The sequence below is a fragment of the Archocentrus centrarchus genome, chromosome 5 (genome assembly GCF_007364275.1).
Source record: "Archocentrus centrarchus isolate MPI-CPG fArcCen1 chromosome 5, fArcCen1, whole genome shotgun sequence".
In the NCBI taxonomy this organism is placed as follows: Eukaryota; Metazoa; Chordata; class Actinopteri; order Cichliformes; family Cichlidae; genus Archocentrus; species Archocentrus centrarchus.
Window position 1 is genome coordinate 19,201,563 of NC_044350.1, and position 15,353 is coordinate 19,216,915.

At 40.0% G+C, this 15,353-nt stretch overlaps 1 protein-coding gene across 1 annotated transcript; it reads left to right on the forward strand.

Moving 5' to 3' along the window:
* Nucleotides 1-2,954: 2,954 nt before the first annotated feature.
* On the forward strand, nt 2,955-12,708 carry tkta (transketolase a). The gene is made up of 14 exons (XM_030729179.1): nt 2,955-3,229; nt 4,721-4,838; nt 4,957-5,070; nt 5,175-5,272; nt 6,032-6,223; nt 6,388-6,506; nt 6,651-6,847; nt 7,899-8,063; nt 8,922-9,078; nt 9,568-9,698; nt 9,794-9,877; nt 9,989-10,082; nt 10,453-10,575; nt 11,534-12,708. The coding sequence occupies exons 1-14, from the start codon at nt 3,123-3,125 to the stop codon at nt 11,719-11,721; spliced, it is 1,887 nt and encodes a 628-aa protein (XP_030585039.1). The 5' UTR covers nt 2,955-3,122; the 3' UTR covers nt 11,722-12,708.
* The last annotated feature ends 2,645 nt before the right edge of the window (nt 12,709-15,353 follow it).

Consider the following 15,353-nt stretch of genomic DNA (forward strand, 5'->3'; position numbering starts at 1 on the left):
CTGCAAGGTGGGGGCAGGGGAGAATGTAGTTAGATAGCATCAGATGTAGTCTGTAGGATGGCTTTGAAAGTCATGAAGAGGAAGTGAGTGCAGGCAGAGGCAAGAATTAAATGGTGGAAGCTGAAGAAGGAACAATGTTGCACAGAGCTCTGGAAGGAGCTGAGGCAGGGTCTTGGCGAGAAGAGTTACAACTGTCAAGAAGGTGTTTGGTGTATACTCTGGACACAGGAAAAAAGATAAAGAGACTTGTTGGTGGAATGAGGAAGTACAGGAAAGTACACAGAGGAAGAGGTTTGCAAGAAAAAAGTGGGATAGTCAGGAGATGAAGAATATAAATACTGGGAGGCTAGGTGTATGGCAAACAGAGAGGTGGAAAAGGTAAAGGTGAGGGCTTATAGTGAATTGTTTGTGAGGCTAGACAATAAGGAAAGAGGAAAGGACTTGTACCAATTGGATAGCCAAAGAGATCAAACTGGAAAGGATGTGCAGCAGGTTAGGGTGATTAAGGACAGAAATGCAAGTGTGGTAACAAGTGAAGAGAATGCGTTGAGAAGATGGAAGGAGTACTGTAAGGAGCTGATGAATGTAGAAAAAGAGAGAGAGGAGGGCAGATGGAGGACAGTGAGTGAATCAGGCAGTGTAGAGGATTAGAAATAGGAAGTGAGGGTGGCTCTGAAGAGGATGAAGAATAGAAAGGTGGTTGGTCCAGATGAGATACCTGTTGAGGGTAGTGGATCTTTTGACCAGACTGTTTAACACAATTTTGGAGAGTAAGTGAATTCCTGAGGAACCTACATGAAGATAAAGCTAATGAGCCATACCATGAAGCTGCAGGAAAGAAGACAGGTGATGATCAACGAGTAGCAGTGTGGCTTCATGCCAAAAAAGAGCACTACAGATGTGATTGTAGGCTTTGAAAGTGTTGCTGGAGAAGTGTAGAGAAGGTCAGCAGGAGTTGCACTGTCTTTGTGGATCTAGAGAAAGAATATAATAGAAAGGAACTGTGATACTGTATGAAGAAGTCAGGAGCAGCAGAGAAGTATGTGAGGCTGGTGAAAAACATGTATGAGGACAGTGTAGCAGTATTGAGGTGTGTGGTCAGAGTGACAGTTAGGTTCAAGGTGGGGTGAGATCACATCAGGGATCAGCTCTAAGCCATTTCTTGTTTGCGATGGTGATGGACAGGCTGATGCATGAGGTCAGGCAGGAGTTTTCGTGGACTATGATGTTCACAGACAACATTGTGATCTGTAGTGAGAGTAGGAAGCAGGTGGAAGAGAGCCTGGAGAGGTGGAGGTATGCTCTGGAGAGAAGAGGAATGAAAGTCAGTAGAAGCAAGACAGCTGCAAAGGTGAACATGCAAGGAGCAGATAATGAAGGCAGATCAGTTTAAATATCTGGGGTCAACCATCCAAAGCAATGGACGGTGCACAAGAGAGGTGAAGAAAAGAGCACAGGCAGGGTAGAGCGGGTGAACAAGTGTCAGGGGTGATTTGTGGCAGAAGGATAGCAGCAAAAGTGAAAGTGCACAATGATGTATGGTTTGGAGACAGTGGCACTAACAAAAAGACAGGAAGCTGAAGGTGGCAATGCTGAAGATGTTAACATTTTCATTGGGAGGGACCAGGATGGACAACATTAGAAACAAGTATAGCTCAGGGTGAGTGGTTTAGAGACAAATTTAGACTGGGCATGCGCAGAGGAGGGATAGTGGCTATGTTGGACAAAGCATCTTGAAGATGGAGCTGCCAGACAGGAGGAAAAGAGAAAAACCTCAGAGGAGGTTCATGGATGCAGGACGTGCCGAGAGCTGGTGTGACAGAAGAGGATGCTGAGGACAGAGTGAGATGGAGGCAGATCATTTGCTGTGGTCACTGCACAACAGGAAGGGAGAGGCCTCCAGTAGGGTCTTCTAGAAGAAGAAACTACTTTCAGCTGCTCTGTTTTTCACAAGTAGGCACCTCAGCAGGTAGGTCCAGATGTTTGCTTTTACGCCTGATGTCCTTCTTGGCGCTACCCCAAATAAATTTGAGGTTTTCTCTTCTACAGATTCACATCTATGGCTTCTATTGGAAGACCCTGAGGCACTTGTTTTTGAATATTAAACTGTGCTAAAAAATGTATTTACAGAACGCTCTATATCACTAGAGAAGGTGCACAGGACGTTAACCAGGCACGGATACCACCTCCTCATCTTTATCCATAGACTGTTTAACCTCTCCACAAAGTAAGGTGAGTTTCAACAAACTCCAATCATTGGGAGTCAATGAAGCTACAAAAGACCTTTCCCCCAAAGTTTAACCCTCACCCAGATGGTACAGACATAGTGTACTTGAAGATGTAGTCGCATGTTCCACTTATTCCTTGAGCCTGCAAGGATGACTCATCCTGAAAAGACTCAGGCAATGGCAGCTGGATATGGCAGAGACACATCACACTCCTCCTTGGATCATCAGGTAAAGTTTCTCAGTAGATCATCACAAGCATCTCACAAACCAATGAGGTGGACGGCATCATGTTGAGTTTAGGCTCCACTCTTCCTTGTTAATGTGTTCATTCACTCTCTTGGACATCCTGATCAAAGCTTATTTTGTCTTTCTTTTCTTAACCTCATACACTCATAGATTACATGAGCTCTATATCCTCACCCATCACTAAATAGGCGGGACTTGTGGTTAAACACAGTTCTATGATTGGAGGCATGGACTTGTATTGATGATGTAACACACCCAATATTTTCTGGGTAAACTGACCTTTGTGATCTTTTGTGACCTCAGCTGTCAAAGCAAAGTATGATGAACGGGATCTAGTTTAGGAGTGTGCCGTTATATTTTAGCAGTAACACCCAGTCCACGTCACCAGGTTCCTCCTCCTTTGTGTCTGCCTGTGTGTGCGTGTCCTTGTGCATCCATGTGTGCACATGCCTAGTAGGTTAAATCCAGTTTCTCCTCCTTTCTATCTCTCTTTCTGTCTGCCTCTGTCACTCACACTCACAGTAGCTTTGGCAACACTCACTAACACACACACACACACATACACACATATTAAAACCACACAAATTCAACAGAGGTTTGTAGTTGGTCCTCTTTTTTTGGTGCTTTAGAACTCAATATATTGTCTTCATGGAGGATTACCACAAACCTGACCAGCAGACAGTGCAGGCACTGAGGAACATTGCCAACCGCCTCCGAATCAACTCGATCAAGGCAACAACTGCAGCGGGCAGCGGGTGAGTTGCATCCACTGATTTTTGCACACAAGCTTTGCTGTAAAATTGTAAATGCACTGCACATATAAAGATAGAAAATTTGTGCATAACATAATGCAAACCTTAGATTTTCTTTGCATCATGCACTGATCAACAGAAATAGTCACACCCTCTGAACTATGCATGAACAGATACACACACACACACACACACACACACACACACACACACACACACACACACACACACACACACACACACACACACACACACAGGGCACGAGGAACAGCGTGTCCTGCTTTTGTTCTTCTGCTTCGATTTTTTTTAAATATTAGCTTGAACATCCAGTGTTGATTTTGATTGTGCACTATCAAAAAATGTCATCAAATTATTTTTAAATTAAAAAAAATCTGCATCATGCAATTTCTATGCAGTTATGCTTTACAGAACATTTGTGGCATATCATTGATACACTATGGTGTAGAAAAAATTTCTAAATCGCTTAAATGGATGTATAAGCAGAAATAAATGTAAAACACTAATCACGGCTGATAAGTAAAGATTTTATTTTTCTCATGAAGGGAGTTTTAAATTTTAAAAAATTTTTTCTGCAAAATGTAAGTTCTTTGAAATTTTCATATTTATTTTGGTTATTTTGGTGTATTTGACTAGATAATATGCACATATGAAGTATTTGACACAATAGACTACCGTGTATAATGGTGGTTGAACACGATGCAGTAACAGACTTGTGTACTGTGCAGCTGCTGCAATCATGCAGTCCTCTTCAATGGAAATTTCAATGATAAGCTGAAACCTTTAATACAATTTTCCTCTAGAGTTCTTATTGATTAGAAATCTCATAATCATTTCAACTTGAAAAAGGAAGCAATTTATTTTATTGGTGCAAACTCCTCATTGAAAAATTCTGCAGTGTTAAGTCTACTGTGTTAAAAACAGAAAACCAGTGAGCTCAAAGAAATGTTAATTGACTTAAAATATTCCAAGTCTTATTTGCATTAATGACTTATTGAACTATAATACTACAAATACTTTTACACATGAGTCTATGGGGCTCTGTGTGACTGTCTTTACAGCACTAAAAATGTTCTTTTTGTATACAGTGGTTGCAAATGCAATTTGAAGTTATGGGTCCAACTTGTTTTTTGAAGGTCTGTGAGTTGTTCTTTTATTAAAATTTATCTGATCCACTTTGTTGGTAAATGAATTGCATCTTCATTCTGAATTTGTGTGGCAGCTTGCACCTCAGGCTGAAATTTTAGCTGGGCTGTTATTTAAGGAATGTAATATCTTTACCTACAATGATACTACAGCATTTTGAGAAAGTAACATAAATATATAGCTGCAGTGAATTTTATGCATTCACAGTATGTTCCTAATAATAAACATGTTCAAATTGAACCACTTTTTGTGTGTCTTTGATTTTGATTTTGATTCTGTGTGCATTTGGATTCATTTATGGGTAACAGCACTCTCTCCTCTACTGTACAGACATCCCACATCATGCTGCAGTGTGGCAGAAATTATGTCTGTGCTTTTCTTCCACACTATGAAGTACCGCCCTGAAGACCCAAGAAACTTCAACAATGACCGCTTTATCCTGTCTAAGGTGAGAGTCAGTAAGCTCTGCTAGTCTGGATATGAGGAGTTCTCTTCCTTTATGTGGACATGTCTAACAAAATAGTAACTAAATTGTAATGCCTTGCTCCTCTCCCTGTCTCTCTCAGGGACACGCTGCCCCCGCATTGTACTCCATATGGGTTGAAACAGGTTTTCTAAAGGAGAGCGAATTACTCAGTTTGTGCCAAGTTGACTCTACTCTGGAGGGGCACCCAACCCCTGTAAGCTGCCACATACTGTATCCATACCACACCTCAGGACTCATCTCAAAGAGCACAAACCCCACTCACACTTCATTCATTTATTTGATTTGTGTGCATTTCAGAAGCAGCAATTTGTGGATGTGGCCACAGGATCACTGGGGCAGGGTCTTGGTGTGGCCTGTGGAATGGCTTACACTGGGAAATATTTTGACAAGTCCAGGTAATTCCTTGTGCACACACAATACACAAAGCACCAGTGGAAAAATGGTTTAACGGCAGCTTTTGTAGCTTTACATGAAAATATCCATTAACTTTTGAGATTATGGATATAGCTTTTATGTTTGCATCCCGTTTTTTTGTAGTGCTTTTGATTAGGATTTTCCACATTCTGTGGGTGTGTACTGCAGCTACATAAACTGCTCTAACAATTCTTCTGCTCTAATAATCACAGGCACAGCAGTCACGCCTCAGATATTTTTACCACCCAAGCAGATTTCATCTTGAAATAAAGTCCAGATATTGGGCTTTAGATCATTTATTGGTTTTTAGTTTATCAATTTTATCATATTTAAATATTGCTTTGCATAAACAGCTACTTTATTTGAGGATATTTTGAAATGTTTGTTAATAATTCAGACCGTGCGTGATCAATAGGTAAATAACAGTAAACTTTCTTAGAAAATAAGTGCCTTATTTAAACAATATTTGGTTCTTACGATGAAGCACATTATAGAGGTAGGTGTGAAATTCAGCAGCCACATCTCAGCCCTCAGGAAGCTTTTATCATGTCACAGCTGATTACCCATCCAACTGTCAGATAATGGAAATAGAATAAACCCGACTGGAAAGGTGTTTTCCACAGATATGATTTTTTTTCTTATGTGTACAACACCTCCCCCTATCCACACACACACAAAACAGATGTACGCACAGAGCGATACGCATTAATCATGTAATCTTGCCTTGTTCTCCACCGCAGTTACCGTGTTTACTGTCTGCTCGGGGATGGTGAGATGTCGGAGGGTGCTGTCTGGGAGGCCATGTCATTCGCTTCCTACTACCAGCTTGACAACCTGGTGGCCATCATTGACATCAACCGTCTAGGCCAAAGTGATCCTGCACCCTTGCAGCATCATGTAGAAAAATATCAGCGGCGTTGTGAAGCCTTTGGGTAAAAGTGCATGTGAAAAAAGCCATACTGGTTTAGAAGCTGGTTTAGCATGAGTATATAGCATATGCTGTGATGAAAGAGTGTATTTAGTAAATACTGTACTGTGTGTCTGACATCTCCCAATGTGAATCATACCAAGAGTCTTTTAATGTGTGTGTGCGTAGCTGGCATGCTATCATAGTTGACGGACACAGCGTAGAAGAGCTTTGCAAAGCTCTGAGCCAACCATGCCATCAGCCCACTGCCATCATAGCTAAAACCATTAAAGGAAAAGGCATTCCAGGTAAATGCTTGTTATTCATCTGCATACCCAATGCCCTCACTTTAAAACAAACTGTATTCAAACTGCAGTTTTTCAGACCTACCAAGCCATGTATGTACAAATATAAGTTAAAATGAATGTAATGGCATTTGTATGTGTTTTTAGCTGCAGAGGATAAGCTGGGCTGGCATGGCAAACCTCTGCCCAAAGACATGGCTGACATGGTCATGAAGGATCTGCAGAGTCGTATCATGAGCAGTAGCAAACACCTGTACCCACCTGCTCCTATTGAGGACTCCCCACCCGCAAGCCTAAGAAACATCAGGATGCCGAGCGCACCCAGCTACAAGTCTGGAGAAAAGGTATGTCAAATGTACACAATCACAAATTCACATATTCTGAAGTCCTTGCTTGTACACAGGCACTCCAGATAAATGAATGAATGCTATACAACTCTGTCTACCAAAAAAAAATGAAAAATGAAAAATGAAGATGCAATCATTTGCAAATCATTTACACTCTGTGTGTAACTTAAAACATTGTGAAGAAAACAGGTCAAGTGTGGAAACTGTGAAATTTGAGTCAAGTTGGTACAGGTGCAACAAAAGACTGGAACACTTGTACAATCAAACATGATATATTTTTCACAAAATGAAAGGTCTCATTCATTGTAATAAAAAAAAAAAAAAAGAAACTCAAAAAACATTTCCATCAAAGCCAGTTTCTGTTCATATTACAACTATAGAATATGGTTTGTGGTGATCATTGAGAGTTCTGGTGTTAGACCCCACTGCCTACAGTCCAGTCTGGTTTTCGACTTCCAACCAATACACAAAACACTGGTTTCGCACAACTCCTCCTGCAGGTGGTAGGCCCACATGAGGATGGACCCAGGTGGCTTATCTGGGCCCCATGGGCTAAGTCCTGACAACAAGGTGCTCAGCTGGCCTGGCCTTTCAGCAAGGGGCTCATGGTTGCTAGATTTTTTTTTTTCCTGCACAGAGGTGCCTTTAATTTCTCTTGATCTGGCCCATCACCCAGAACTAAACTGCCTCAGAAGACCTTACCAGAGGCAAGTTGCCCCCCAATAACATAGCTCCTGGGAACCCTTGGGCATGCAAACCCCTCCACCAAGGTAAGATGCCAGATTGTGGAAGGGCATATATTTCAAAAAACAGAACAGGCGACTACAAATGAATTTTCACAGTTTGGACAATTAATATGCTAGCATGAATTAAATTCAATTATTCAAAATTGCTGGCTGTAATATTATCAATTGAATTTAGAGTTTAAAGGATTTGCAAATCATTCTGTTTTTCTTCTTATGGCATTCAACCTTTTTTTCATTGCACAAAGATTAATAAACTTTGCTAATGTTGGTGACTGATTAATTTGGCATCTCTTTCTCTATAGATTGCTACACGGAAGGCATATGGAATGGCTTTGGCCAAGTTGGGCCGCTACAATGAACGTGTTGTGGCCCTTGATGGAGACACAAATAACCTCACCTACTCAGAGATCTTTAAGAATGAGCATCCCAACCGTTTTGTTGAGTGCTACATTGCTCAGCAAAACATGGTATGATCTCTGGGGAAATTTATGTTGGTTTCATGGGATTTAATTTTTTTTTCTTTTTTTACAAAGCTCAAGAAATATATTTTAACGAGTCTTTCTTCAAACGCAAATGTACATTCTATTAGTCACACTGTTAGTTTAATGCTCTCATTTCTTTTTAAAAGTATTAGAAGCACAGTTACCATATAATAGTGATTTTATAAGATGTTAATTTGGAGAGAGAGACAATCGGATGCTAATTTCTCATCCTGTTGTGGCTCCAGCAGCAGCCTGCTTCAATGTAGGTCAGGCATTTCCATGACGATAAGCAGTCATGACAAGTGTATTCACAAGTAAAATATTAATCACTGCAGAGGGTGGGACCATCTGGCTGAATGCATGAGAAAAGTCAAAAGTCGAAGGCCACAACAATGGTGGCTGATAGAAATTAAATGAAAATATGCAGTTAGGAGGCTCATTTATAACATCATAAGACTAAATTTGAAATTAACAAAAAATAAATCTACTTTCATTGTATTCATTTATCTAACATCACATGTTACTTTTGACAAAGAAAAGAAGATGTAGGACTGTGGAGAGGTTTGGAGACAGGACAAAGGATATTATTTGGAAGAGGAGGTATGCCACTGATCCTATCCATATGGCACAATAAGCTTCAGAGATTTGTGGAAAATTTTCTACTTACAGTGGTCTTTTGCTTCAAAGAGACTTTCAAATGTGGTTTGTGCTGCAGACATTTTACCCTCTGGGTGATCTTTTTGTCATGAAGTTATTGCAGCATGTGTCTCTTTTATTTGGCAAATGACGGTTACCTCTTGTGTGCTTGTGAAGGCACTAAGAAATAATTATTTCATTTCCCAGGTCAGTGTTGCAATGGGATGTGCTGCCCGAGAGAGGAACGTTGTATTCGCCAGCACTCTTGCTTCCTTTTTTACTCGCGCCTACGACCAGCTTCGCATGGCTGTGATCTCAGAGAGCAACATCAATCTGTGTGGCTCTCACTGCGGCCTGTCCACTGGTTAGTACACTCATGCTAATGAGTCTAAAAGCATAAAGCAAGCCTTCTTGTACATGTCACCAAACTCACACCTTCACAAAATTCACTTTAATTCCCTCACACTGAATCCAACCACTTCAGAGCACCTAGTTACTCAGAATATAGTCACAGTCTCCCTAATAAATGCATAAGTGCATACAAGAGGTCTGTGTCAGTTTGTGAGTTGTTTCAATCCTTTCTCTTTTTCCCCTCTAATGCTGTGTTTTCCTTGCCATTTACCCTCCTTGGCCTTACAGCTATTACTCAAACTTCCCCCTTTTCTCCTTTCGTGTCTGCCCTGGAAGCTGTCAACAGGGAACCAAGTGTCCCTCTGTTGGTGCAGGTACACTGCATGCAGCCGGACTTTCTGCTTGTGCACCTGCATGCGACAGCTCACCTAACCAGTCATAACTGTTGAAGATTTCCTCAATGTTGAATGTATAAAATCAACCATAAATGTGTATGCTACAGGAGAGGAGGGCCCTTCTCTGATGGGTCTCGAGGACATGGCTATGTTCAGGGCTCTTCCCACAGCAACCATTTTCTATCCCTGTGATGGTGTGTCTACAGAGAAGGCTGTGGAACTGGCTGCAACCACAAAGGTATTTGAACAAAATGGCAGAGTTATAGCTCCCCTACAGGATTACCTATTGTGTTAAATTGTGCTAATGGTCTTTTTGTTTTCCTATTCATTTAGGGTGTTTGCTACATCCGAACTAGCCGCCAAGACTGTGCCATCATCTATAACAGCAATGAGGATTTCCATGTTGGACAAGCGAAGGTGAGACGCTATTTGTGCTTCTGTTAAGATAGTGAGAAATATGGAAGATTATTGCTCCAAAATAATCACCCCTAAAATACTGCAGCTTACAGCGGGTACCTTTTTTGCCAGGTGGTGTACCAAAGCAAGGAGGACCAGGTGACTGTGGTGGCAGCTGGAGTGACTTTGCATGAGGCCCTTGCTGCAGCTGAACATCTAAAGAAAGGTTCAGTAAAAAAAAAAAAAAAAAAAGACTGATTTGACTGTAAGACAATCATGTGAAATATGTTCTGCTATATCCAGAGCAATTACAACAAAAGCAACAGAAAAAAAACCCATTTTAACCAGCTACCTGCCTACATGGTCATCTTTGACAATTTGTGTCTTTATTTTTATTTAAGATGTATCTATATGTTTTGATGGGTTCCATCAATTTGCCACACAAATGTTAGCCTGATCTGCACAAACAGTGCTTTCTTTATCAGGTTGGCAGAACTTCTGTATTCTGTAAAATAAATGGCTCAGTCGCAGAAGTGCAGGGGATGGTATCTTGTCTGTTTATGCACTGTATTTTTCTACTAAAATTCATCTTACAGAGAGGATCTCTGTCAGAGTCATTGACCCCTTCACAATCAAACCTTTGGATGTCAAAACGATCATTGACCACACACGTGCTACCAGGGGAAGGATCCTCACTGTCGAGGACCACTACTATGAAGGTAGGTTTATATAAAAGTTGCTCGTCTTTTGCATATTGCATGACTACCACCAACCAAGCAGCAACAAGCTCAGTACCATAATGCGACTGCGCCCTGTCATTGGTGCATATTCTTGGCAGTGTTGTGGTGGCATGTTTCCATTGGCTCACTGATGTAGACGGGTTGCGGTGGCAATCACTTATTGGCTGAGGGCTGAGGCTGCCTGTTGTGTGCATTCATTGCAGGCAAGGTATTGGTACTGTGTTGCATGTTGTAAGTGCGAGAGCCATAGAGGCAGAGTGCTGTCAGATTTCCTTAACTAAGCGTGCGCCCATGGGGCCGACAGTGACCTAGATAGCACAGACAGCCATGGCCTGTGCCTGCTAAGAGAAAGGGGATGGGTGATGGCATGGACTAGCCTGGACAAAGGAATTTTAACAACTGTAATTTGTCTGATATTGTGTATTTCCTTCATTCTACATCTGGACCAGTTGTGGTGCAGTGTTCAAGGGGATTGTTTTTACACTTACTTGTAATGTTCTCCTGTCCTTTATACATTTTATGTAATGTATATACAAAGGCCCAGTGTTTGTGGACTGAATTTTTAAAGGGCAACAATTACATTAATTTCCTGTTTCATGTTTTTCTTCTTGAACTCCATTACTTCTTGGACACAACTGTCCAGAATTTCACAATTACAAATATAATACTTGGTCTCTTAATGTCTACAAGACATAATGTAAAACAATGTCACTCAGGGGTATTTATTTCTCAATTCATGACTTTACACACACATAAAGCCAACTTTTTTCTGATTAGAAGACCCGCAAATACAGAAGGTTTCAATATGTCTGTGATGGCAATGAAAGGAATATCTCTTATGGCATAATACAGCTCAGAGTAATTTGTTGCCCCCATCCTTTGGGTGAATTTGTCTTTCCTCTTTATCAGTCTCATGTGATGAACTGCTTTTCCACAGGTGGTCTCGGGGAAGCGGTGTCTTCAGCAATGGTCAATGAGTCTGGCTTCAATCTGCACCGTCTTGCTGTGTCCCATATTCCCCGCAGTGGCAAACCACACGAGCTGCTGAAAATCTATGGCATCGACCGTGACGCCATTGCTCAGGCCATTCGCAAGATGGTCAGCAGCTCTACCAATGCTAAGTAACTTTCTCCCTGCACCACCTACCTATCTGATTACACCCCTGAAGATGAAGCTAAGCAGTCAAGTATGTTTTCCATTCACATGGCACCCAGCTATTTAATTTTGTTCACAGTGAATACCCCTACCTGTGTAGGCTACTAAAGTAATGTGATTTTGTGCTGTAAACTTTGAAGTAGTTCCATGTCTGCCTTCCTTTTGTGTATCTATCACATCACACACAGACACACAAATCCAAACACGCATATCCTCACTGATAACAGCTTTGTTATAGACCCAGTTAAGTAATAGAAACATGGACTTAATTGACACTTTCATTTGTGGATGCGCACGGTAAAAAAAAAAAAAAAAAAAGTCCAGTATTACCTGTTCAACATGACTGCTGTGTGATGCTCTAATGTGTTTTTAAATACTCTTGGATTAATTCAACTGAAAATGGTTTTATATTGTTTTACTGTAGCTTGTAATACTGAGTGGGGCATAGTTTTAAAGTAGGTGTTTATTATACAGATAGTGTCAGATAGTGTGTCAGAAAGAAACTATGTGAGTTGTTGTTCGTAAAAGGTAGTAGGAAAAACAAATAAAAGAAATATATACACGTCGTTAAGAGCAGTCATGCAGAACCACATTTTAAACATTCAGATGATTTCACTTTCATTTTTTCGTGGTTTGGTTTAAAACTGTATTTCTATTCAGCATTATCATTTGCTATTGAATTCTCATTTACCATAAACCAACACACCTCAGTGTTCATGTGTGCTCTAGCTTTGCATTTGGACCTCGACAGCAGTGTAAACTTTACACAAGGTGGAGCAGTGAAGAGCCATCCAGTGCTGATAGAGGATATAGTTGGCTGTGACTTGAAAGGTAAATCAATAGCTAGTTACATTCAACTTGTCAGCCTAAGAACAAACACTTTCTTTGTTACTTGAAATTTTGTATGTACCATACTTTCATGTAATAAAGCCCTCTGCATTTGACTTTGACCATTTATAATAGTTACAGTTTGCCTTTGTGTTATTTAAGCTCTGCACATAAACAGCACCCTGCAACGCTAACAGGAACAGCATCTCTGAAAGTGATACAAAATGATCACTATTAGATGCGTGCACTTGTGTGAGGCAGAACCATTTTTATGGAAGTCATATACATATCTTCATTATTTTCATATATTATTTATATTTATAGTACATTTACAGTACATACACACAATCTTGTTTCCATAGGGACATGAAACTCTGGCATCCCATAATCTCAAATACCACATAAACAGCTTCTTGTAAATCCACCCACTGTAATAGTAAATCTCTACCACCAGGCTCTCTTTCTCTCTCTCAGCTTCCTGTTTGAAATAGACAAATGCAATTTTTGCGTCGTGCCATCATTTAGACTTTAAAAGACATTTAAAAATGCTGAATTCAGCTTGTGCTAAAGCTACTAAGATTCTCATTCTGCAGCAGTGGTCCTCAAACTTGTACTGGCATGCCCCCTTCAGGAGTGAAAAAAAAAAATCACATCCACCAATCACATTGATTCATTATAGTTTCCCTCCATCTTTTCCATTGGGCATATTTGCTCTAAAGTTTGAGAACCACTGCTCTGTATAGAGTCTATGTTTGACAGGAGAAATGTGCAAATTTTAAAACAGTTCTGAAACCTACAAACCTCAGAGAGCTGTATTTCCGTTTTGCTCCTCTAAGAGCGAAAACTATGATTCCACATCCATAAGACAGTGTGTAGACTAAAAAAAAAAAAAAAGCACAATATTTAACCAAAAGTAAAACAGTATATTTCTTAAATATCTGGATATTGCACGTATTCTTATAAAGTCTTGTAGTCTTACCATGATATGAGGTGAGGTTCAAGAAGGCCACAAAAAATGCAAAACCAAATCCCCAGCAGGCATCTAAAGACAGTGTGATGGTAATGTTAGTTTTCATACAGACCTGGAGAAAACTGTGCAAAACTAGAATTCAGAGTTCTTATCACATTGTCTGTAACTGGATATAGAAGGAAGTACCTCTTTTGTCAAAGGGAGCGCCTTTACATTTTTTAGTATGGGCTGGCAGGCCTGAGAAGAGACATCAGAAAAGTCAACACTGACACTGTGTCAAGCAAAACCTGCAACACATTTTGTAAAGTTACATTTTTATTTTTGGATTTTTTTTTTTTTTTTTTTTTAATTTGGTGTCAGTTTGAACTCTGAGTTCAACTTACCAGACAGTATACCCAAAATCTCAAAGGCTATGGTGAAAAATATACCAAGAGCTATCGGAACTGTGAGTGCTGGAAATGAAAGCAAAAAATAAAAAAATACTAAGAGGGGTATTGATAAATGACAGCAAGGGAAACTACATTGTCATAACCAAAGGTAAATTACTTTAAACAAGTCAAGAACTAAGATGAAGCATAGCTTACGTCGAAATGGCCTATAGAGTGCCATTCCCCATCCCAGACCAAAGCAGACTGAATAGAAATGGAAATATTTGTCTGAAATGTACAGAATAATGGGTTTCAAATGAATCCTCTGCATGAAGAAATTTTTGCCAAATCTGTTGATAATATGTAAACAATAATAAATGTACATACAGTGTTGATAAAAGTCCAAGACGGAGTTCCTTTCATATTCCTGAAAAAGAAATAACAAATAGCCTGAAATAACCTGGATAAAACGACGTAGTCTGGCTTGAGAGAGAGTGAAAGAGAAAGAATGAGCACGTGAGAGCAACAAGACTATGATGCATACATTGTTAGGTTATATATAATGTAACAATGTATCTACATAGAGCGAGAGCCACAGTCATAGAAAGGAATTTCCAGTGAAAGGCAGAAACGCAGGTGTACACACCATTTAAGCTGCTTCTAAAGTCTTTAGGCAGGTGTAGCAATAAAAACTATCAGCGTTCAGTAGATAACTTCCTCAAATCACTGCCAAGTACTGTCACAGCCTAGAATTACCACTGAACGGAAGTACCACAAACACGAGTTTTTCTTTCACATTCGTGTGAATCAAGGCTCAAAAATAAAACGTCTGTGAGGTAACAGATCAGAATTGTGTATTCAGTTGTTTGGCATCGCAACAGGACAAAAATAACAACAACAACAACAAAATCAATTATCTATATTTTTTTTATGTAAGATACAGAAAAACTGATACTGCTTTTACTCTTTGATGCCATGACCGCAGGCTGGTGTGACCCGGCAAAACAAAACAAAACCAAAACAAAAGTGGTGGAGTCACATTTAAAGGGACAGAGGCCATTCACCAAGACTTCGAAAACTACTTCATTGCCAGCTGTTTTTTATCATGAATTGTTTCCATTTTCTGTTAAAGAAGAAAATGTAAAATACATTCTATATTTTGTGGCTTAAAAAAATGCTACCAACTTTATTAGTTATACCTTGCTAGTACTGGGCCCCCATTTTGCCTTCATTACTTTTACTGCTTTAATTATTTGATTTAAATAGATTTAAATGCTGAAAACATTCCTCATACATTTTTGGTCCATATTGACATGATAGCGCCACATGGTTGCGGCAAATTTGTTGGCTGCACATCCATGATGCAAATCTCCCACATCTCAAAGATGCTCTATTGGATTAAGCTCTGGTGGCTGCGGAGGCTGAGTACAGAACTC